Source organism: Etheostoma cragini, chromosome 1, assembly GCF_013103735.1.
Source record: "Etheostoma cragini isolate CJK2018 chromosome 1, CSU_Ecrag_1.0, whole genome shotgun sequence".
Taxonomy (NCBI): Eukaryota; Metazoa; Chordata; class Actinopteri; order Perciformes; family Percidae; genus Etheostoma; species Etheostoma cragini.
Window position 1 is genome coordinate 20,149,262 of NC_048407.1, and position 16,705 is coordinate 20,165,966.

The following is a 16,705-nucleotide window of genomic DNA, read 5'->3' on the forward strand; positions in this document are numbered from 1 at the left end:
ATATCTTTAACTAAATTTAAAAAGAAAAACAAAAAGACAGTTGAAGATATTTTCCTCCTTCTTATGCAAACAAATGTCTCAGTTTTTTGTACCTTCTTTCCAGATTTCAGTGTAAAATTAAATCAAAATCACTTCAATTTGTACAATATGATTTTCTCCTCACAAGCTAAATCTTTTGGAAGTCCCACATTTAGACTTGGGACCATTCTATTGACGTGTCCCAGTAAGTCATGAAAGTGGGACAGTGTGCATGCACAATAACCAGTACCCTGAAACTAAAGCAGGTAAAATGAATTCTCCCTACAAACACCTTAGGTTAACCCAAATATCTTACACTGAAAGTCATTTAAAATTTGTGGCCTCGGACAAGCACGTTATTCATTTTTTAGAAAATGAAGAGGAAACATTTTCAATATGAAAACATTTGTGACTGTTTACAACAGTAGTGGTTATGATTAACTTTTAAACCTCTGTTTTCTAAATGCAACAGGTACCTTTTGGGAGGCATCGCAATTACTGTATGTATACATATCCTTGCATTTTTGTGTGTTCAATGTTTTTATTTTTTCAAATCTACATAAGTATGAACAAGCAAATCATTTCAACAAACTTTATTTAACATTAAGACACACTCGACTGAATAGCTGATTCAGACAGATAAAGACAAATAATGCTAGGGAACTACCTTAAAAAAGCAAATAAGCAACAGCAAAAACAGACAAAAATATTTAAATGTTACTTCCTGACAGGCTGCCACTCAAGACCAAAGGACTGACATCAAAGTGTGCGACAGGGAGAGACAAAATACACCATTTCACTGAAAATTTTGGTGACACCTTTAACTACTTTTTGAACATGCATACTACAGTTATTTGGATTCAATCGTAAGCCACATAAAGAGGTTGAATTATAATGGGCACGCTACACGAGTGTCAAGATGGTGAGGACCAAATGATGCACTGCATGTTCAATCTCAGAAAATTTCACAAAAGTAAAAAAAATAAAACTCAATGCGTGATTTAAGTGATTGTCACATTGCCAGACAAGTATTGTGTGTTGTAAAATGACATTTAGTGCAGTGCCATATAATCTCACAGTTAGTATGTACAAAAGAGTGTTCATCTGATGGAACAATAACATCAGCATAGGTCTATGAGCATCCTTTCTTTTTTTAGAATGGGTTACAAGTCATAATATTCTATAACGTGGCCTGTTGGCATTGGGTTTGTCTTCGCAAATTCACATTTCTGGGCTCAAAGGATACATGGCATTATTAATCACAAAAACACAATTAATAAATATACATTTCCACGCAGAATTGTTCTGTTGTTATTCGAACCAAACCAAATCCACCCCAAAATAAGTGCTTATTACACATTTGATCTTAGCTCAGAAGAGTTTTTAATGTAGTTACAGTCAGTGTTTACATGTTGCCCCTGAAACAGCATGTAACCTAACACAGTTCATCGAGGATTTCAGTGACTTTGCAAAAGCTTCTAAAGCACATGGCTTTTCAATATCAAAGGAAACCCTTTTTGTATTGAGTACATCTGTAATCCAGCCATATAACACAAGTCTTATAAATTAAAATTATAGAGATGAGTGAAAAGTAAGCAAAGCCAGTAAAATCATTTAAGGCTGGATTTCTACATAAAACTCTTATAAAAACTAACGCTGTAAGCAAGATAAAGCAATCAATCCCACCTGTTTTACACACATGCAAAGGATGAAGTGAAACTGAATAAGGAAGTCACTCCACCAAACACATCATTACTGTAAGACATTGGCTAAAAGTAATATATATTTCTACATGTTCACATAAAATCAACTGTTTCCTTAATGCCCCTGTTTGTTTGGTAGACAGTAGTAAAATTAAAAATGCTGTACAGAAACTTGGCAAATATTTCTAACCAGAGAAGAAGATCCCAGTTAGGAAATAGGATACAATAAAGTACTGCATAGCTACAATGCAGAGGGAACTCTGCATTATATATGTTATGGAATTAAAAGAAAGGTTTTATGTCTAAAGAGAATATGTTCATCAAGCAATTTTAATATTTCAGGCAGATAAAACATTTGTGCATAGTCAGGTGCATGCTTTGTATTAAACATTAAAATGTAAATTTTCTCAGAACTTGCATTGTATAAATGTATAAAACGGCTTAATCTAAAAGAAGATTTTTTCCTTCTGAGGGTGAAAAATCAGCTGCATTGTTGCTTCGCTCTACAACCGTTGTTCTAAATCTTAACTCATAGTTATCATTTCATACTTGTCCTGGACGTTGTTCTCCTCCTGTTTTTCAGGCTCGTTGTGGTGCAACTCAATGAACAGGAAGTAAATGCCCGCTCCTACTGCGCCGCCCACCATGGGCCCTGCCACAGGAATCCACCACCAGCAACTTCCAGCTCTGCAAAGATGACCCATAGACATTAAGAACTATTACAAATCCAATTTAACTAAGTTTTTATTATTATTATTTACACAGAATCCAGCCTGAATTAAACCTTTAAAATCTTGAACCTGGGGCACTACACCACTGATGTCAGTGCCTTGTGCGTCGGTATCAGATGCAGTGTCCGTGACAAATTGATAGGACAGCTGTGGAAAGGGCCGTAGATCGGAACTGAACTAGGGCCAAAAAAGAAATATAAATTCCACATATCGTTGACTAGTTGTTTGCGCTTAGTGTGTCTTCAGATGAAAACGGAACGGTTGAAACAAGTTGTAGGAAGCCTCCTGATCCTACTTTTTGGTCTCTCACAGTAATTTCCAGAAGTCTCCACTCTTTGTGCTAAACTAAACTAAGCTAATCGGATGCTGTCCTTATCTTTATGTTTACTGTATTGACATGAGGTTCTCATAATCTGATCATGCTCTTAGCGATAGTCATATTTCCCAAAATGTTGACCTAATCTTTTACCTAATTAATCCATGTTGGTTTGATTTCATACACTTGTACTGACCTTTAAACTGCCTAAGCTGTTGACACATTATTATAATTGATTAAGCTCCAATTTAGAAATATGTCAGCACTTTCACATTAATTATCCAATCATAATTACGATTTACCTGAAACTCATAATTATGGTTCCTCTTATGTGACATGATGAAAGACTATTGAGTTGCATTATGGGAAGTTTAGGATCCAGTTTGACCCTGCCAGTCATTAAAGGTCAGGCTACTTTGACCTCTGCTTCCCTTTTAATCATTATTTTTTAATCTTACTCTCTCAAGTTCCCCAATTTTAAAGAACCACTGCCGCAATACTCTCTTGAATGACATAATGTACACTGCGTTTCCAATCTGTAGTATCATCCTACCAGAGGCAAGTTATACTGTAGTCATCCCAGATTACAGTAAAGTCTTATGGAGCTCTGTGTGTTAGACCTACTGCATGTGTCCTCATTTTCACTCTGGCCTACCTCAGCCAGAGCCAGAGGGAGATTAGAGTCCTGCTGGTCAATGTGGCTGTTAGGAGCCTTTAAAGCAGGTGAAAGGGCTTCAGTTAACAGAGCTAACGCACCGGCCTGAAAGTAAACAAGCAACTGATCGGGTCATCTCTCTTATGTAGGCGTTCAGGAAGTAGATGGGAGGCGGCTGGATTATAGACTTTAATCTAAGGCCACAACTAAGATAATAAAGCCAGGAGACAGTGTGTCACATAGACGCCATGTGAACATTATATGGAGCCAAATGCCACCCTCTAATGGATCTGACTGCATTTGAAGCTGTTGTATTTATGTCATAAATGCAAAAGATTATGTCAGATTTAGAACACACTTTATGCATCAAATCAACTTGATAGTACCAAGGGTTTATATGTGCATTAAAACAATCTTGATTTATATCTATAAAGTTACATGAGCCATCTGGGGATAGTTAAAACTGTGGCATAGAGACAGAGAGAAAAAGCAAGCTTTTAGACTACCTTCGATCACTTTATGATATGGTCAAATAAGGTAAAGCAAGAACTACTTTTTGTTAAAACTCTCCAAGCTGTACCTTATCCAAGCTATAATTTGTACTGAGTTTGATGGCCACATATTCTCCCCTCTCAATGCATTCCATCAGGGACATGCACATTTTTGAGGGAAGGGGTTAAAAACAAAGAACCAGGACAGGGCCAGTGACAATCAGGGCAAAGACAAACAACATGAGTGAAAGAAAAGCTTTGATTTACTGGTTAAAAAGGTCAAACAAGGCAGGGAAAGCTATAGAAATAAGGCTTCAGAGACCCAAGCCAAATCAGTTGCAATTTCTAAGGATACAGAGAACATCTTTTGAGGACCTCAAAGAGGTTCTCGTAGACCGTTCTAGACTAGATGTTCTTAGTAAGGACAACACTGACTTTATCTGGGGAAATTGGTGAAAAGAAAAACTTTGAGAAACTAAACGTCACCTAGGAAGTTCTGGAAGCTCTGAGCCGATAGTATTTCATTGGCAGGGTTCATCACCCCCAGTGGAGCTCTGGCAGAACTGCAACCAAATTTGGTACATTGGGGCTGAATCTGGAGTGAACAGGCTCTCCATAGACGGGCTTTGGTCCGACCAATTGACAGAGTCACCGACCAACCAACGTTGTTATCCTTGGAGCCTGGTTAAGACGACCACAGGAATACGTTCCAACTTTCCAAGGTTTACATTACAATACATTACTACTATGCCCCAGATAATTAGCCTTTGAGGTTATTTGCAGATAACTGAGTGTGTTTCATATAAACATGTTCAGAAAAAACTCAACTTTCTGTAAAGAGAAGCCATCATTTGTTTCAGAGCAATGAGTAAAGAGATATTTTGGCCCTAAAGCTAAAACATTTGGGGTTTGCTTTTGGAAATTTCTCTAATCTCTTGAGAAATCCTACCTACACTCAATTGTTTTGGTGCTTGAAATGAGTTAACAAAAATCTTGGGTTCACAAAAGTAGCTTGACGTATTAATAAAATGGTAAATAAATGTCGGAAATGAAATTTGTATTATCGCTTTTTGAGTAGGACTGTTGTCAAAAATCGCTTGGACTCACCGGTGCGTCTTTTGTCCTCAGAGGGTTAAAGCATAAATCAAGATGCTGGAAAATAGCACTGAATTCAGAGAGAATTTATTATGTCCACGTCACAGAATACATTTAGCCTTACACAGCCAATAGAGCGGTCATTCTACTTTGCTTATCCAGCCTATATGTGTTTGTAGATTGTGGAAATGTTCCAGGAGGTATCCTGTAGGAGCACAGTAAAGTTTGCTGTTGTGAGCCCTCAAGTATACATGTAACACAAGGATGTCAAACTCATTTCAGTTCACGGGCCGCAAACAGCCCAATCTCATCTCAAGAGGGCCAAACAGTAAAACCATTGCCATGATGATAGTGGAGCATACCAATCACTGAATTCCCATTTACTTCTGTGAAGAAATAGAAACTTGTGTCCATTCCTCTCCTTTTTTGACAAAGACATTTTCCACCTTTGGCTCCTGCAAAAACAGTAGCTTATGCTTGACGTGTTGTGTACCATAGCACGATTAACATATCCAACATAGGGCCAGCTACTCTTATTAGGACAGCGTCACCCCCAGTTGACAAATAGGAATAGCACTGCATTTGATTGAAAAATTGAAATGAATGAACTCTCTGCAATTTTGAATACTTTGCAAATTCATCCAGTGATCCTGATTGGACTTAGCGGGCCGGTTCTGCGCTAGGACCGTATGTTTGACACCTCTGATGTAACATTCAGCTTTGTTTGCATTCTTGACAAAGTCCAAATTGAAAATTAGACAGGGATGCACCTTGTCCCCTATCGTGTTTGCAACATGCAGACCAGAGTATCTGCAATGTACATCTCGAAACATGGCTCCTTCACTATGTGATGATGAAACGCTTCTTGTTTTTTTACATTGCGGTTGCACTTTGCAGTGGTTGAAATGATCAAGCATATCTGGATGTCTCTCAGCAAAATGCGTCACTTAAATAATACTTTTTAAAAATCTAATTAACTTAAATAACTGGTTAGATACATTTAAATCAGAAAGTATGCACAATAGAGATCAAGAATAAAAGGAACAAAAGAGAGACTGAGGATCATACAACTGTGCCACTTCAATAATGAAGCACTGAATATTTCATATTTATGTGCATGGAATCTCTACTTATTCATTCAAATACCAGAGCCCTTTTTCAAAATGCAGGAAATCTACGAATGGTCTTTAAAATATTAATTCAGATTGTCAAGAGAGCACAGATGGAGCAGTCACTTGGTTATACACAAAGTTTCTTTCATAACACATCTACTACGTCTCAGGCACTGGTAAGAGTGAGAGTGTCAGTAAATAATGGACTTCTAGTTCTCTCATGCAGGCAACAAAACTGTCTTTCATCTTTCTGAAAATAATCCCAACATAGCCCTGTATATTAGAAACTTTTGAACTCTTTCTTTCATGTTTGCATTTTTCAAACATTGTACTTTATGGGTGATGACAGGAACCTTTTTGTGTCTTGGTCAGTGTAATTACCTGAATACGTCCATCCCCCACCCGGCCACAGCCGTGAAGAACCGTGGGCCAAGGTCTCGTGCCGGGTTGATTGGATAGCCGCAGTTCAGACCCATAGACACTCCGATGGCCATGATGATCAGGCCGATGCACAGAGGCTCCATGCCTTTTGGAGCACCAATATTCTTCTTGTCAGTGATGGCCAGGATACACAGGATCAGCGCAGCAGTTGCAATTACCTTACAAACAAAAGCGTCAGTCAGTTAGTATATGTATTCACAGAATTCAAGACAACATACAGTTCTTTGATGAAAATAAAAGAACATAACATATTACTCTTCATGTTGTTTTTGAGTTACTTCGTCTGTTGTGGTGACCTCTTCCCTATGTGATTTTGTCTAAGCTTATTATGGGGCTTCCCCTTTCTGGTCTGTCTAAGGCAGCTTTACTACACAGCCCCATATGGCTGTATATACTGTATATATACCACATATACAGTATATAATGTAAATTTTCTAATTTTACCGATTTGACCATTTAAAGACAAACGGTCTTTATTCCAAATGCCCATTATCAAATTATTGCTGTCACTCTCAAATGCATTGACAGGTCTAGTCATATCTCTACATAAAAACTGATAGTGAATTATAAAGTTTCTGGTGGTGTAGTTGGTTCATGTACATCAGTAATGAATTGGGGTCATCATGACTTTATTTAAAAATATAATAAGTTAAAGGAATACTATGCAGGGATTCTCGCAACAGTCAGCCCCTCAACCCCCTAGCTCAACGACACCAGAAGCACACGTTCCTTGATGGTTGCTAGAGCACAGCCCAGAACCATCTGCAGAATCACATATGGCAGCACAAGTGAAAGCCAAATTCAGATTCACTCTCATTTTGAAACAACTTTTGTCCGCTTGTTGTTTGACCTCCCTATATTTGTGTTTTTTTGGCACTGAGTCTGCCATTTGCATTGCTTTCTCTGGATGTGTGCTAGCGCCCAGACATCCAGAACCATCCCGAACACAACAATATAAGAAAACAATAAAATACAGGCAGAGGGCAGGGTCTCTGCAGAAACACAGCCACACACTTTTAGTGGGTCATAAGTGAGGATTGAAAGGGATTACTTTTGTATTGGTCAATGCATGGTTTTTGGGAAAATCCTGCAAAGTATACCTTTAAGAAACACAATACTAAGTTTTCACATAAAACACAATCTCTTTTGAATGTGAATGTACCTAACATGTGTATGATTAAAAGAGAAAAAAATATGGATTAGGCTTTTAATGTCTTCCCAAATACATGAACAAACATGTGTATCTCGCCTACAGATGCAGAACAGATGCTAGTTATTCTTGGCATTGTGGCAGAATTGTTCATACATTAGCAAACAACTCTCATGTCTATTTATGCTTCCTATCATCCATGACTGCACTAAATGCACTGCACGCTCACATGCATCTCTGTATGCTCTAGTGGCTTCCATATGCACAGAATCATGTTGGAAAGTTTACATGAATAATTCCACATAAAAAGAGGGCTGATACCCTACAAAGCTTTTATTTTCATGTCATCAGGCAGTTTGTCTCAGTTGGTTAAAGTATTATTATCCATGTGTATATCATAATTTATTTTTCAAGGGAAACTACTTGCAACCCACCTGATCAACAAACCCATTTAAGACTGAGAGATGTTTAGCAGGATAGGATGCAAATATGTTGGCTGTAGCATTTGCACCAGTAACAACAAATTCTCCATTGGTATATTCCATCAAAGCATCTGTGGAAAGGAAAATACAACAAAGACAATCAACGGTTTATGCAAGTATTGCTAACAAGCTAATATGTCAGACATGAAACAGTGCAGATCAAATAGGGAATACTCTTTGCAGAAACATATTTGTTTTTTTTTAACAAATACAGGGTGTTCAGGATTAGTAAATTAGTCAGATAATCTCACTTCAGTCAGAGTGTCAGACTTGACGGGGTTCTAGGTTTCCTCTGAAAAGTTGTCTAGATAACCCAGTAATCCTTTCTGAGACAGTTGGTTGGTAGCAGTGATATTTACACATTTACACCCACCATAATACAATCCATAGACAGCACAGGATCCAACAAAAGCCCCCAAGAATTGTGCCACCACATACACAGGAAACTTCTTCAGAGGAAGCTTCCCCAGGATTACCATGGCCAGAGAGACTGCAGGGTTCACGTGGGCTCCTGGAACAATGAAACAAAAAAACATCAGTAACATCTAGTATCAACAACAACAAATGGAAGCAACAACTCCTCCAAACCATACAACCAATATAGGTTGTTTTAAAATGTCAGAAAATGGTGAAAAAAGCTTACCTCCTAAAGACCTGTCTGAACAACATTTCCAAAAACTTTGTATTGTTTATTTTTTGTTATCACATAAGATAAAGAAAAGCAGATAATTGTCACATTTGAGAAGTTGGATTTAGAAAATGTTCCTTATTTTTGCTTGATAAATGATTTATAGGAGTACTCCAACGATTTAGCACTCACATTGGATAACAATCAAGTCTGCAAAATCCAGAGATCTTGTCCACATATCTTTCCTTCTTTCCTTGTTCAGATGTGTTATACTATGTAATGGGAAAATACATTCAACAAATGATTTTCATAATAATTATTCATAATAATATCTTCCATGCCTCTCCGAGTATTTGGTTGGTATCTGTCCTCAGTGTGTTCACTTTGTAGGAGACAACTGGATTTGTTATGACTTTGCATTCTCCCACCAAGGATAGATGATGTGGAGCCTGACAGAAACAGTTGTCTAAAGTGGTGTTTTATCATAGCCTATCCAAGAGACAAGATGTCCTTTTTCAGCTAAGATAGAATGACCGGTCAAGACACTTGGACACACGAGGGACAGATTCAGAAATACGTAATAGAACAAACTGTCTGACTGAGGTCCACTGATTGTTATGTTTGAGATTAAACTGTTTTCCAAACAAGGGTTGGTTTTCCTCTGGGGGCACTGCAAATAAAGAAGTGTATTACTGATTGTATTTACCAGAACTGTGGCCACTTTGTAACTGCACATTGTGAAAGCCTTTCTCGTCATTTGATTGTTCTCTGCAGAAAACAATTAAACCCTTCCACCCAATAGATAAAACCCTTAACTCAGTTTGTAGCCTGTTTTTCTTTTGTTTCAACAAGGTCTCTTCTTTAACACAAATTCCTCCCTCGCTGAACAGAAAATTCCACAACAACTAGTAACTCTTAATGAAGCAGAGATGAGGAGTGGACTGCAGAGGTCTTGTTGGCTCACCTCTTTCTTATTCTTCATTTTCAAAGTTGTAGTCTTAAAACTCAATGTCGTTAACTTGCAACCGACACTGAATTAACCTAAATTGCCTCAATTGACATCAGTTGTTCAGCCATGCAGTAGTACTCCCCAATAATTATTAATAACTGACGGTCAAAATAGCTGCCAATTATATTGATGGATTAATTAACTAATCTTTCCAGCTCCAAATTAAATGTCAAACATTTGTGGCCAAGCATTATAAAGTCTCTTGTGTCTTCTCTTCAGTAGATTGAAACACAGGCTGTTTGATCATTTAGTGCCTGTGCCCAAACCTTCTAGAGCTCATTCTTTCAAAACTTGCAGGATATCTTCAAAGAAAGGTCTGTATGTCGCCAAAGTTGGCATGTTTTCCTATATTCTACATTGTCCTTAAGAGGCACATTCCAGCCAAATGTTACTGGGATGTGAGTGTGGGGTCATTTATTTAACACTCTGGGATCTTGGCTTTGACCTCTCTGTGGTAACACCACTGGGGGTATCAGCCATGCGCCCATTGTTAATCTCCCCATCCTGTTCACAAACACTGACCAAGACAACCAGCCAGACGGGCCTGACTGAATTGCATCTGACATAATCTGCCTGAATCTGCTTAAGGCACACGTAGACTGCAGGTCATTGGAGTGACCATAATGTGTCACACTTACGGTACACTGTCGTCTAAAATCTGCGACTACAAAGTGAAAACAATTGTGTTTTCTTCTCCTATGGGGCCGCCCTGCCAGGGAAGCCTGGTAAGCCAAGCTTGTCACACCTGACCCCCTCCTCTCCAGAGACCCATGCCCCAGTAAAGCTCATTAGTCCAATACCTATGATCATCTTCAGAGATGTCGTTGGACAGAAGCTTCCCACTGAGCTGTGGACCCCGGGGCTGAATGGCCCAGTCATGCAGCAAAAGCTCTCCATATATTAACCTCCTTGTCCTCAGGCTTTTCTGCTATTCCTCTGAAGCTACAACTCTTCTCATTAAACATGTAGCACAAGTAACACTGTAACACTATCAGAATGACCAACAACAACAGCCGTCCTAAACGAGATAGAGATGAAAAGCCTGTTCACTCTGCTTTTTTCCTCCCTCTCTCTTTCTCTCTCTCCATTCTTACTGATTAATTTTAAATCTCTGTAAATACACAACATATAGTAGTTCCCCCAAATCCCTGATGGACTAAAACATATGGCACTGAAGACTTTTTGTCATCCCAAAACTGTTTATTTACAAAGTCAGTATGGCATGGATATTTTAAGGTTTTCCAGTGCATATACAGGTATTTGATTTCTTGCAGAGTTTTAGATGAGAAGATTGAATCCACTCTCATGTCTGTAAATATGTAGCTTGGGCCAGGAACTGGTTAGCTTAGCTTAGGACAAAGACTGGAAACACGGAGAATCAGCTTGCCTCTGTCCAAAGGTAACAAAATCCACCCTCCAGCACCTCTGATGCTCACTAACTAACACATTAGATCTGGTTTTTTAATCCTTACAAAAAACCAAAGTGCAAAAAACATCTCTTGGTGATAATAAATGAATGAGCTTTAGATGTGCTGGTAGCTGTAGCTGTTTCCCCCCTGTTTCAGTCTTTATGCTAAGCTATGCTAAATGTCAACCTGCTGTAACTTAACTGAATATATATTTACTGTATTAAATCAACGACATAAAAAAACGACATGCTAAGTTGAAATACTATATTCTCCGACAACAATGCTAAAGCCTTTGACATTTTCATTCCAGGATGGAATGCCTGTTTTTGTTTTGGTCCGTGTATTGCTGTCTGCTTTTTTTTTTTTTACACCTGGGTTGCCAGGTGTAAAAGAAAATCGCAAAAACAATGTGCTACACCTGTAGCAGCAACCAAACACACTGGATTACCAGTGATTAGTTCTACTCGACCTAAAAAGGAAAATCTGCATCTTTCTAAGTGGTTGCATGTCCAGAGATGTGGTAAAACACTGAGAGTTATTGAAGATTCATTTGAAATATGGAGGCCGCTTGACCTCAAAAGGTTAGATAATTTCTTTCTGAACGGGTAACTGAGCATTGAGATTTTCATTGCTACTAGTAGGGATGGACATTTTCAGTCATTTTAACATTCTTTTGCACACATAAAATTATATAGAGTACTCAAGTTAGTTACTCGCAAAATAATTGAGACACAGCTAGTGAAGGGATCCTGACTAGTGCTGGCTAACACCGCCATGCTAACACGCCAACTGCTGGTTACCATGACAGACATGTGACAGAAAATGCAAGTTGACTTCCTAATAATGGAAACATGCAATTTAATTTTGGCAAAACAACTGTGCAGTCTGAATTGTTGAAGCAGGACACAGCTTACGTACGCTGTGGTTGCTCGGCAATGTATGGTTTGTTATGGAATATTATTGGGACTAATATTACCATGGCCATCTTCACCATTATGATATGTAGGACAGTAATCTCCCACTTTGTTACAAACTGACATTCAACCATAATGTGTGTTGTACAGTTTAAAAACAAGCTGTTTTTAGTAACTTATTTTGTAGCTCATGCAACAACAAACATTATGTAACAGTAATATAATAATATATTCCAGGGTCTGGAAAGTAGAACAACTAAAAATCTCCCCCTGCCCAATAGCTTCCCCTTCTTCTGTTCAACGGCCGTAGACGACTCACTGTGTCTTTGACCTGAGTACAGACAGCTGCAAGGTCGCCCTTTTTTTAGCGATTGTTGCTGTAATTTTAAGCTATAGTGTCAAACTATATATCTATTTATCCATCTAATTCCATGAAGCCTGCTCACTGCAACCTTCGACATAATGGATCCCTTCATGGCTGATAAATGCACACTCACCATTTTGGCTCAGCAAGCCCATGAGAAGCACTGTGACATTTAACTATTCTTTCCTGTCCCTATTATTGCTGGCAAAGCACAGAGGCCTCTTCTTGCTGTAATCCTGGAGGAATGTACCTGAAAAAGTCCCATTTGTACATTAGGACACAATATCTCCAGTACTTAAGCACACTACACTGAAAATAGCCCATTAGAGACTATAATTACAACATGGTCTAATCTCCAAAAAAACACACACCATTAGTTTCACTGATTCTTGCCTTGTAGAAGAGAAAAGAGTTTCCTTTATGTTTAATGCTTTCCATTATGTAACAATGCAAGTCCATAATAAAGGTCTACACTGCTCTTCATAGGCCACTACTTTATCTAGATCAGTAGGCAATGTTATCAATCTTTGTTTTGTACTGTAAGAGCAAAGAGACAACCAGACATTCGTGACCAAAGATCGCACCTCCACCACAGACAAACACTGAGTGACGACCTTTGTTACCAGCCTTAGTTTGTAGCTTTTTACAGGCCCAAATATCAAATATTTACAATGATCTTATTTTTCTTTCACTCACATCCTGGCAATGCTTTAGAAACTGGCATTTATCATGTCATTTTCTGACATTGTAGTGCCCAATAAATCTGTAGAATAAATGATAATGGAAATAATAACTAGTTGAGTAAGAGTTGAAAAAGGGAATGATTTAATATTGTAACAAATAGGAGCTGTGTGTCCATACAACACGTCGGCAACTTTTACCTGACACTCCCCCTGCAATGTAGACAGCCATCATGACTCCCAGAGTGAAACCAACATGGATTGTTAAGGGCTCCCCGAGAGCCCCTTTACTCAGCACCGTCTGGGCCACTGAACCACATCCAAAGAGCTGGGACACAGACAAGAAGAAAAACACAAAGGGTGGAGGTAGAAAGACTCATTGTTTTTAATTATTCCAATTATACCCGCCATTAACACTAGCCCTCTTGTCCACCAACAGCCTCCGACTGCCACAGAAAATGTGTCCTACTTGAAGCCTGGAAACAAAATGAGGATTATTAGGTGAAATGCAGAAGTAATTCAGACCAAAAAAAAAGTGTTGGGAGGAGAGCAGTCATTCAAAAAAAGGGATGTTGTGGAAGCTGCATCACTCCTCTGATGTGGCATCGCATGCATTAAAGTGGACTCAGAGGGGTGACAGGCGGAGGCAAGGGCAGTCCAGTTTAGGAGCATATCTAAACTGAAAAGCAGGCAACTCTTTAAAGGAATGATATGACAAAAAAAAACAGTTATACAACTCTGTACTACAAAGTGAGCTGATCATATGCTCAAATGAATTTAATCCCATGTTTGTTTCCCATAACCTCATAACTGAGAAACAATGACTTATTACTTATAGTTATAGTGATTCATTTGTATTGTTACATTGTACTTCTAGAGAATTTGTGAGAAAAAAAAAAAAACAGTCCCACATCAGTAACAGCTTGTTATTATTGTCAGGAGCAAATTACAGCTGTAACACATCAAAAAGAAGTCTGTTATTGCCAGAATATAATGTCTGTTAATAGAGACATATGAGAGACACCAGCCAGTCCCCGGAGACCCAGTTTGACACCTTATTAACATACTGGATCAAAGCTTTAAAGCGGCTGTTTAAGCTGGATGACAGGTGCAGAGGGAGGTACTCACTATCAGGACAAATATCCCTAGAAATTCCGCCAGGAACTCCTTAAAGATGTCCCGCCTCAGGCCAAATCTCTCCTTCATCTTCCTCTTGCTTTCATTTTCCATTTTTTTTTCTGCGGCGCCTTGATATCTTCCTCCGACCAGAACAAACAGCTAACAACTATGAGGGAGTGTGTGTGTGATTGTCGGAGCAGGTGCCGCCTCCCACTCCGTGCGCTCGGGCCGTGCAGAGCTGGCAGGCACGTTAAGCTTTCTGGATCTATTTCCCTTTGTAACCACAAGGGGTCTACTTTTTTATTAGAAAGATGGGCTACAGACCTCAAGACCTAACAGTTGCTGAAAGTACTCTATTTTTTTGCATGTTGTTTGTAGGCCTATTCATATAGGCCATTGGAACGTTTTTTTTAAAGTTTTTTTTCTCTTCAAGAAATATAAGATTTAAAAATGCCATTATCGCACAGTGAATTGTATTTTATTTTTAAATAACATGCTGCTTCACTTTGAAAGATAATCAAACACACTCTTAAACATATTTTAGTAGATTACTAAACTCACACTCAGGTTTGATGGCTCTTAAGTCTCAAGTGTAACCATTATCACCAACAGCCATGGTGCCTTCAGATTTTAAACCAACATTCACTTTTATAATCACACATTTTGGTTCTAAATGTTAAGTCTATAGCTACTAGAGCCTTCCTTGGTTATTGACACACTGCAGTGAAAATACATATTTAATATAAATCACTGGCCATTTAGAATTTCAACAAACAATTTTGAAAGTTTGAAAATCTAAACGTGGCTCGGTGCAAATTTAAACAAAATGGTGAAAAATTTGAGGTCAATGAAAACTTTTTTTTTTAGAACGACAGGCTGTATTTTTTTAACAGATCTTCATGTGAATTATATTAAACTTAATGGATTGGCCTACAGGTTATTGAGACCCTATACTGTTTTTAATATGCACAAATGATTGTCTCAATTCAAATGATAACTTTAGGTTTAACTTTAGTTTTTAGCTAATATTACATTTGTAAACTGGAAATGATCCATAGTTGCCTCAGTTTGGCATTTAAAACATTTAAATACTAAAACGAAACACTCGTCTGTATCAATCGGCCGGCATGAAAGTCCCACGATCATTTTTATTAATGATGGCAAAATGTATTGCTGAATGCCAACATAAAAAACTATTTCGCCAGAGTGATGTAGAAATTAGATGTATACTTTAGACTTAATGTGAGGGAGTGCCAGTTTTCACACGCTTTGTCTGCCATGAGGCTATTGTTCCACCCGAAGAGTTATTAGGCTACTGTTATATTTATATTTATAGGTTACAACACACTATCAAGTCTGGCCTAAAGGCTGTGTGAGAAAATCTGAAAGAAAACATCTGAGCTACAGGCTGCCTACTTCACTAGACGTCCTTCATCCTATCTGCGTAAATCTGTTGTTTGGATATTTAAACTCTTTATAGAATTTTGCTGATAAAAAATGTATAACGAAATTCCATCTGTTTTAAAAAACTTATATTAAATATATATATAATATATTATTATTACTAGTAATATTGTTATTATTATTATTCTTATTTTAAATCTTGTCGTGAAATAGACTTCTACTTCCCAGAGTTCGTTTTATCTTTGGCCCTTTTTCTTGTAGTCATGTTGGATAGTTTGCAAAGTTTTAACACTCACCTCTCTCCATGCAGCTACTGTGGTTTCACGTATCAGTCATATTCGTCTTGTCTGCTCCCTCGTTGTTGTTAAAATTAACATCCCATTTATCTTATCAACCCGCTCTTTATAAATAGCCTCCTGTTAAAACTTCTAATGAGTGAATGTGGCTGTGAAGTGTCCGAGGCCCGCTCCATCCAACAGAGGGAGCTCCATGAATACATTTGAACTGCCGGCTCTAAAGTTGTCCCAATGGCTCCTCCGGTATGTCTTATCTTCCGTTCACTGTGCTTTGTAAAAAGGTGAGGCGACAGGCTGAGGATGGGATGTTTTGAATGCATTAATCAATGTCACCGTTTCAGGCACGTCCTCTTTGATGTGAAACAGACACTTTGAGAGTGTCGCTCATGCTGTGAAAAAAGGGTTATGTGCTGATGGAGAAACAGCATCCTCCGGGGATTTGCAAACGATTTCCCTGCATCTGTCTCCACACTCCTTTGTCCTGTCAAGAGGCTTAGATTATGAAATGTAAAATGTAAAGGCCCTTCTGCTGCTTGGGGAATACTCCTGAGCCTGTTTTAAAACTATTGTTATTTCACTGAGCACTCTTTCTCTCTGGATTCATCTTGAATCCACAGTCTAAACCACACATAAACTTCTGATTTGCCTTCTGTTACCTGTGACTTCATGAATGTGCAAGGAAATGCAG

General features: G+C 38.3%; 1 protein-coding gene across 1 annotated transcript; it reads right to left on the bottom strand.

Moving 5' to 3' along the window:
• Nucleotides 1–722: 722 nt before the first annotated feature.
• Nucleotides 723–14,577, bottom strand: aqp9b (aquaporin 9b). Its single transcript, XM_034874453.1, has 6 exons — nucleotides 14,327–14,577; nucleotides 13,400–13,526; nucleotides 8,568–8,705; nucleotides 8,147–8,265; nucleotides 6,503–6,720; nucleotides 723–2,408 (listed from the first exon to the last, which is right to left on the bottom strand). The coding sequence occupies exons 1-6, from the start codon at nucleotides 14,426–14,428 to the stop codon at nucleotides 2,246–2,248; spliced, it is 867 nt and encodes a 288-aa protein (XP_034730344.1). The 5' UTR covers nucleotides 14,429–14,577; the 3' UTR covers nucleotides 723–2,245.
• Between the last annotated feature and the right edge of the window lie 2,128 nt (nucleotides 14,578–16,705).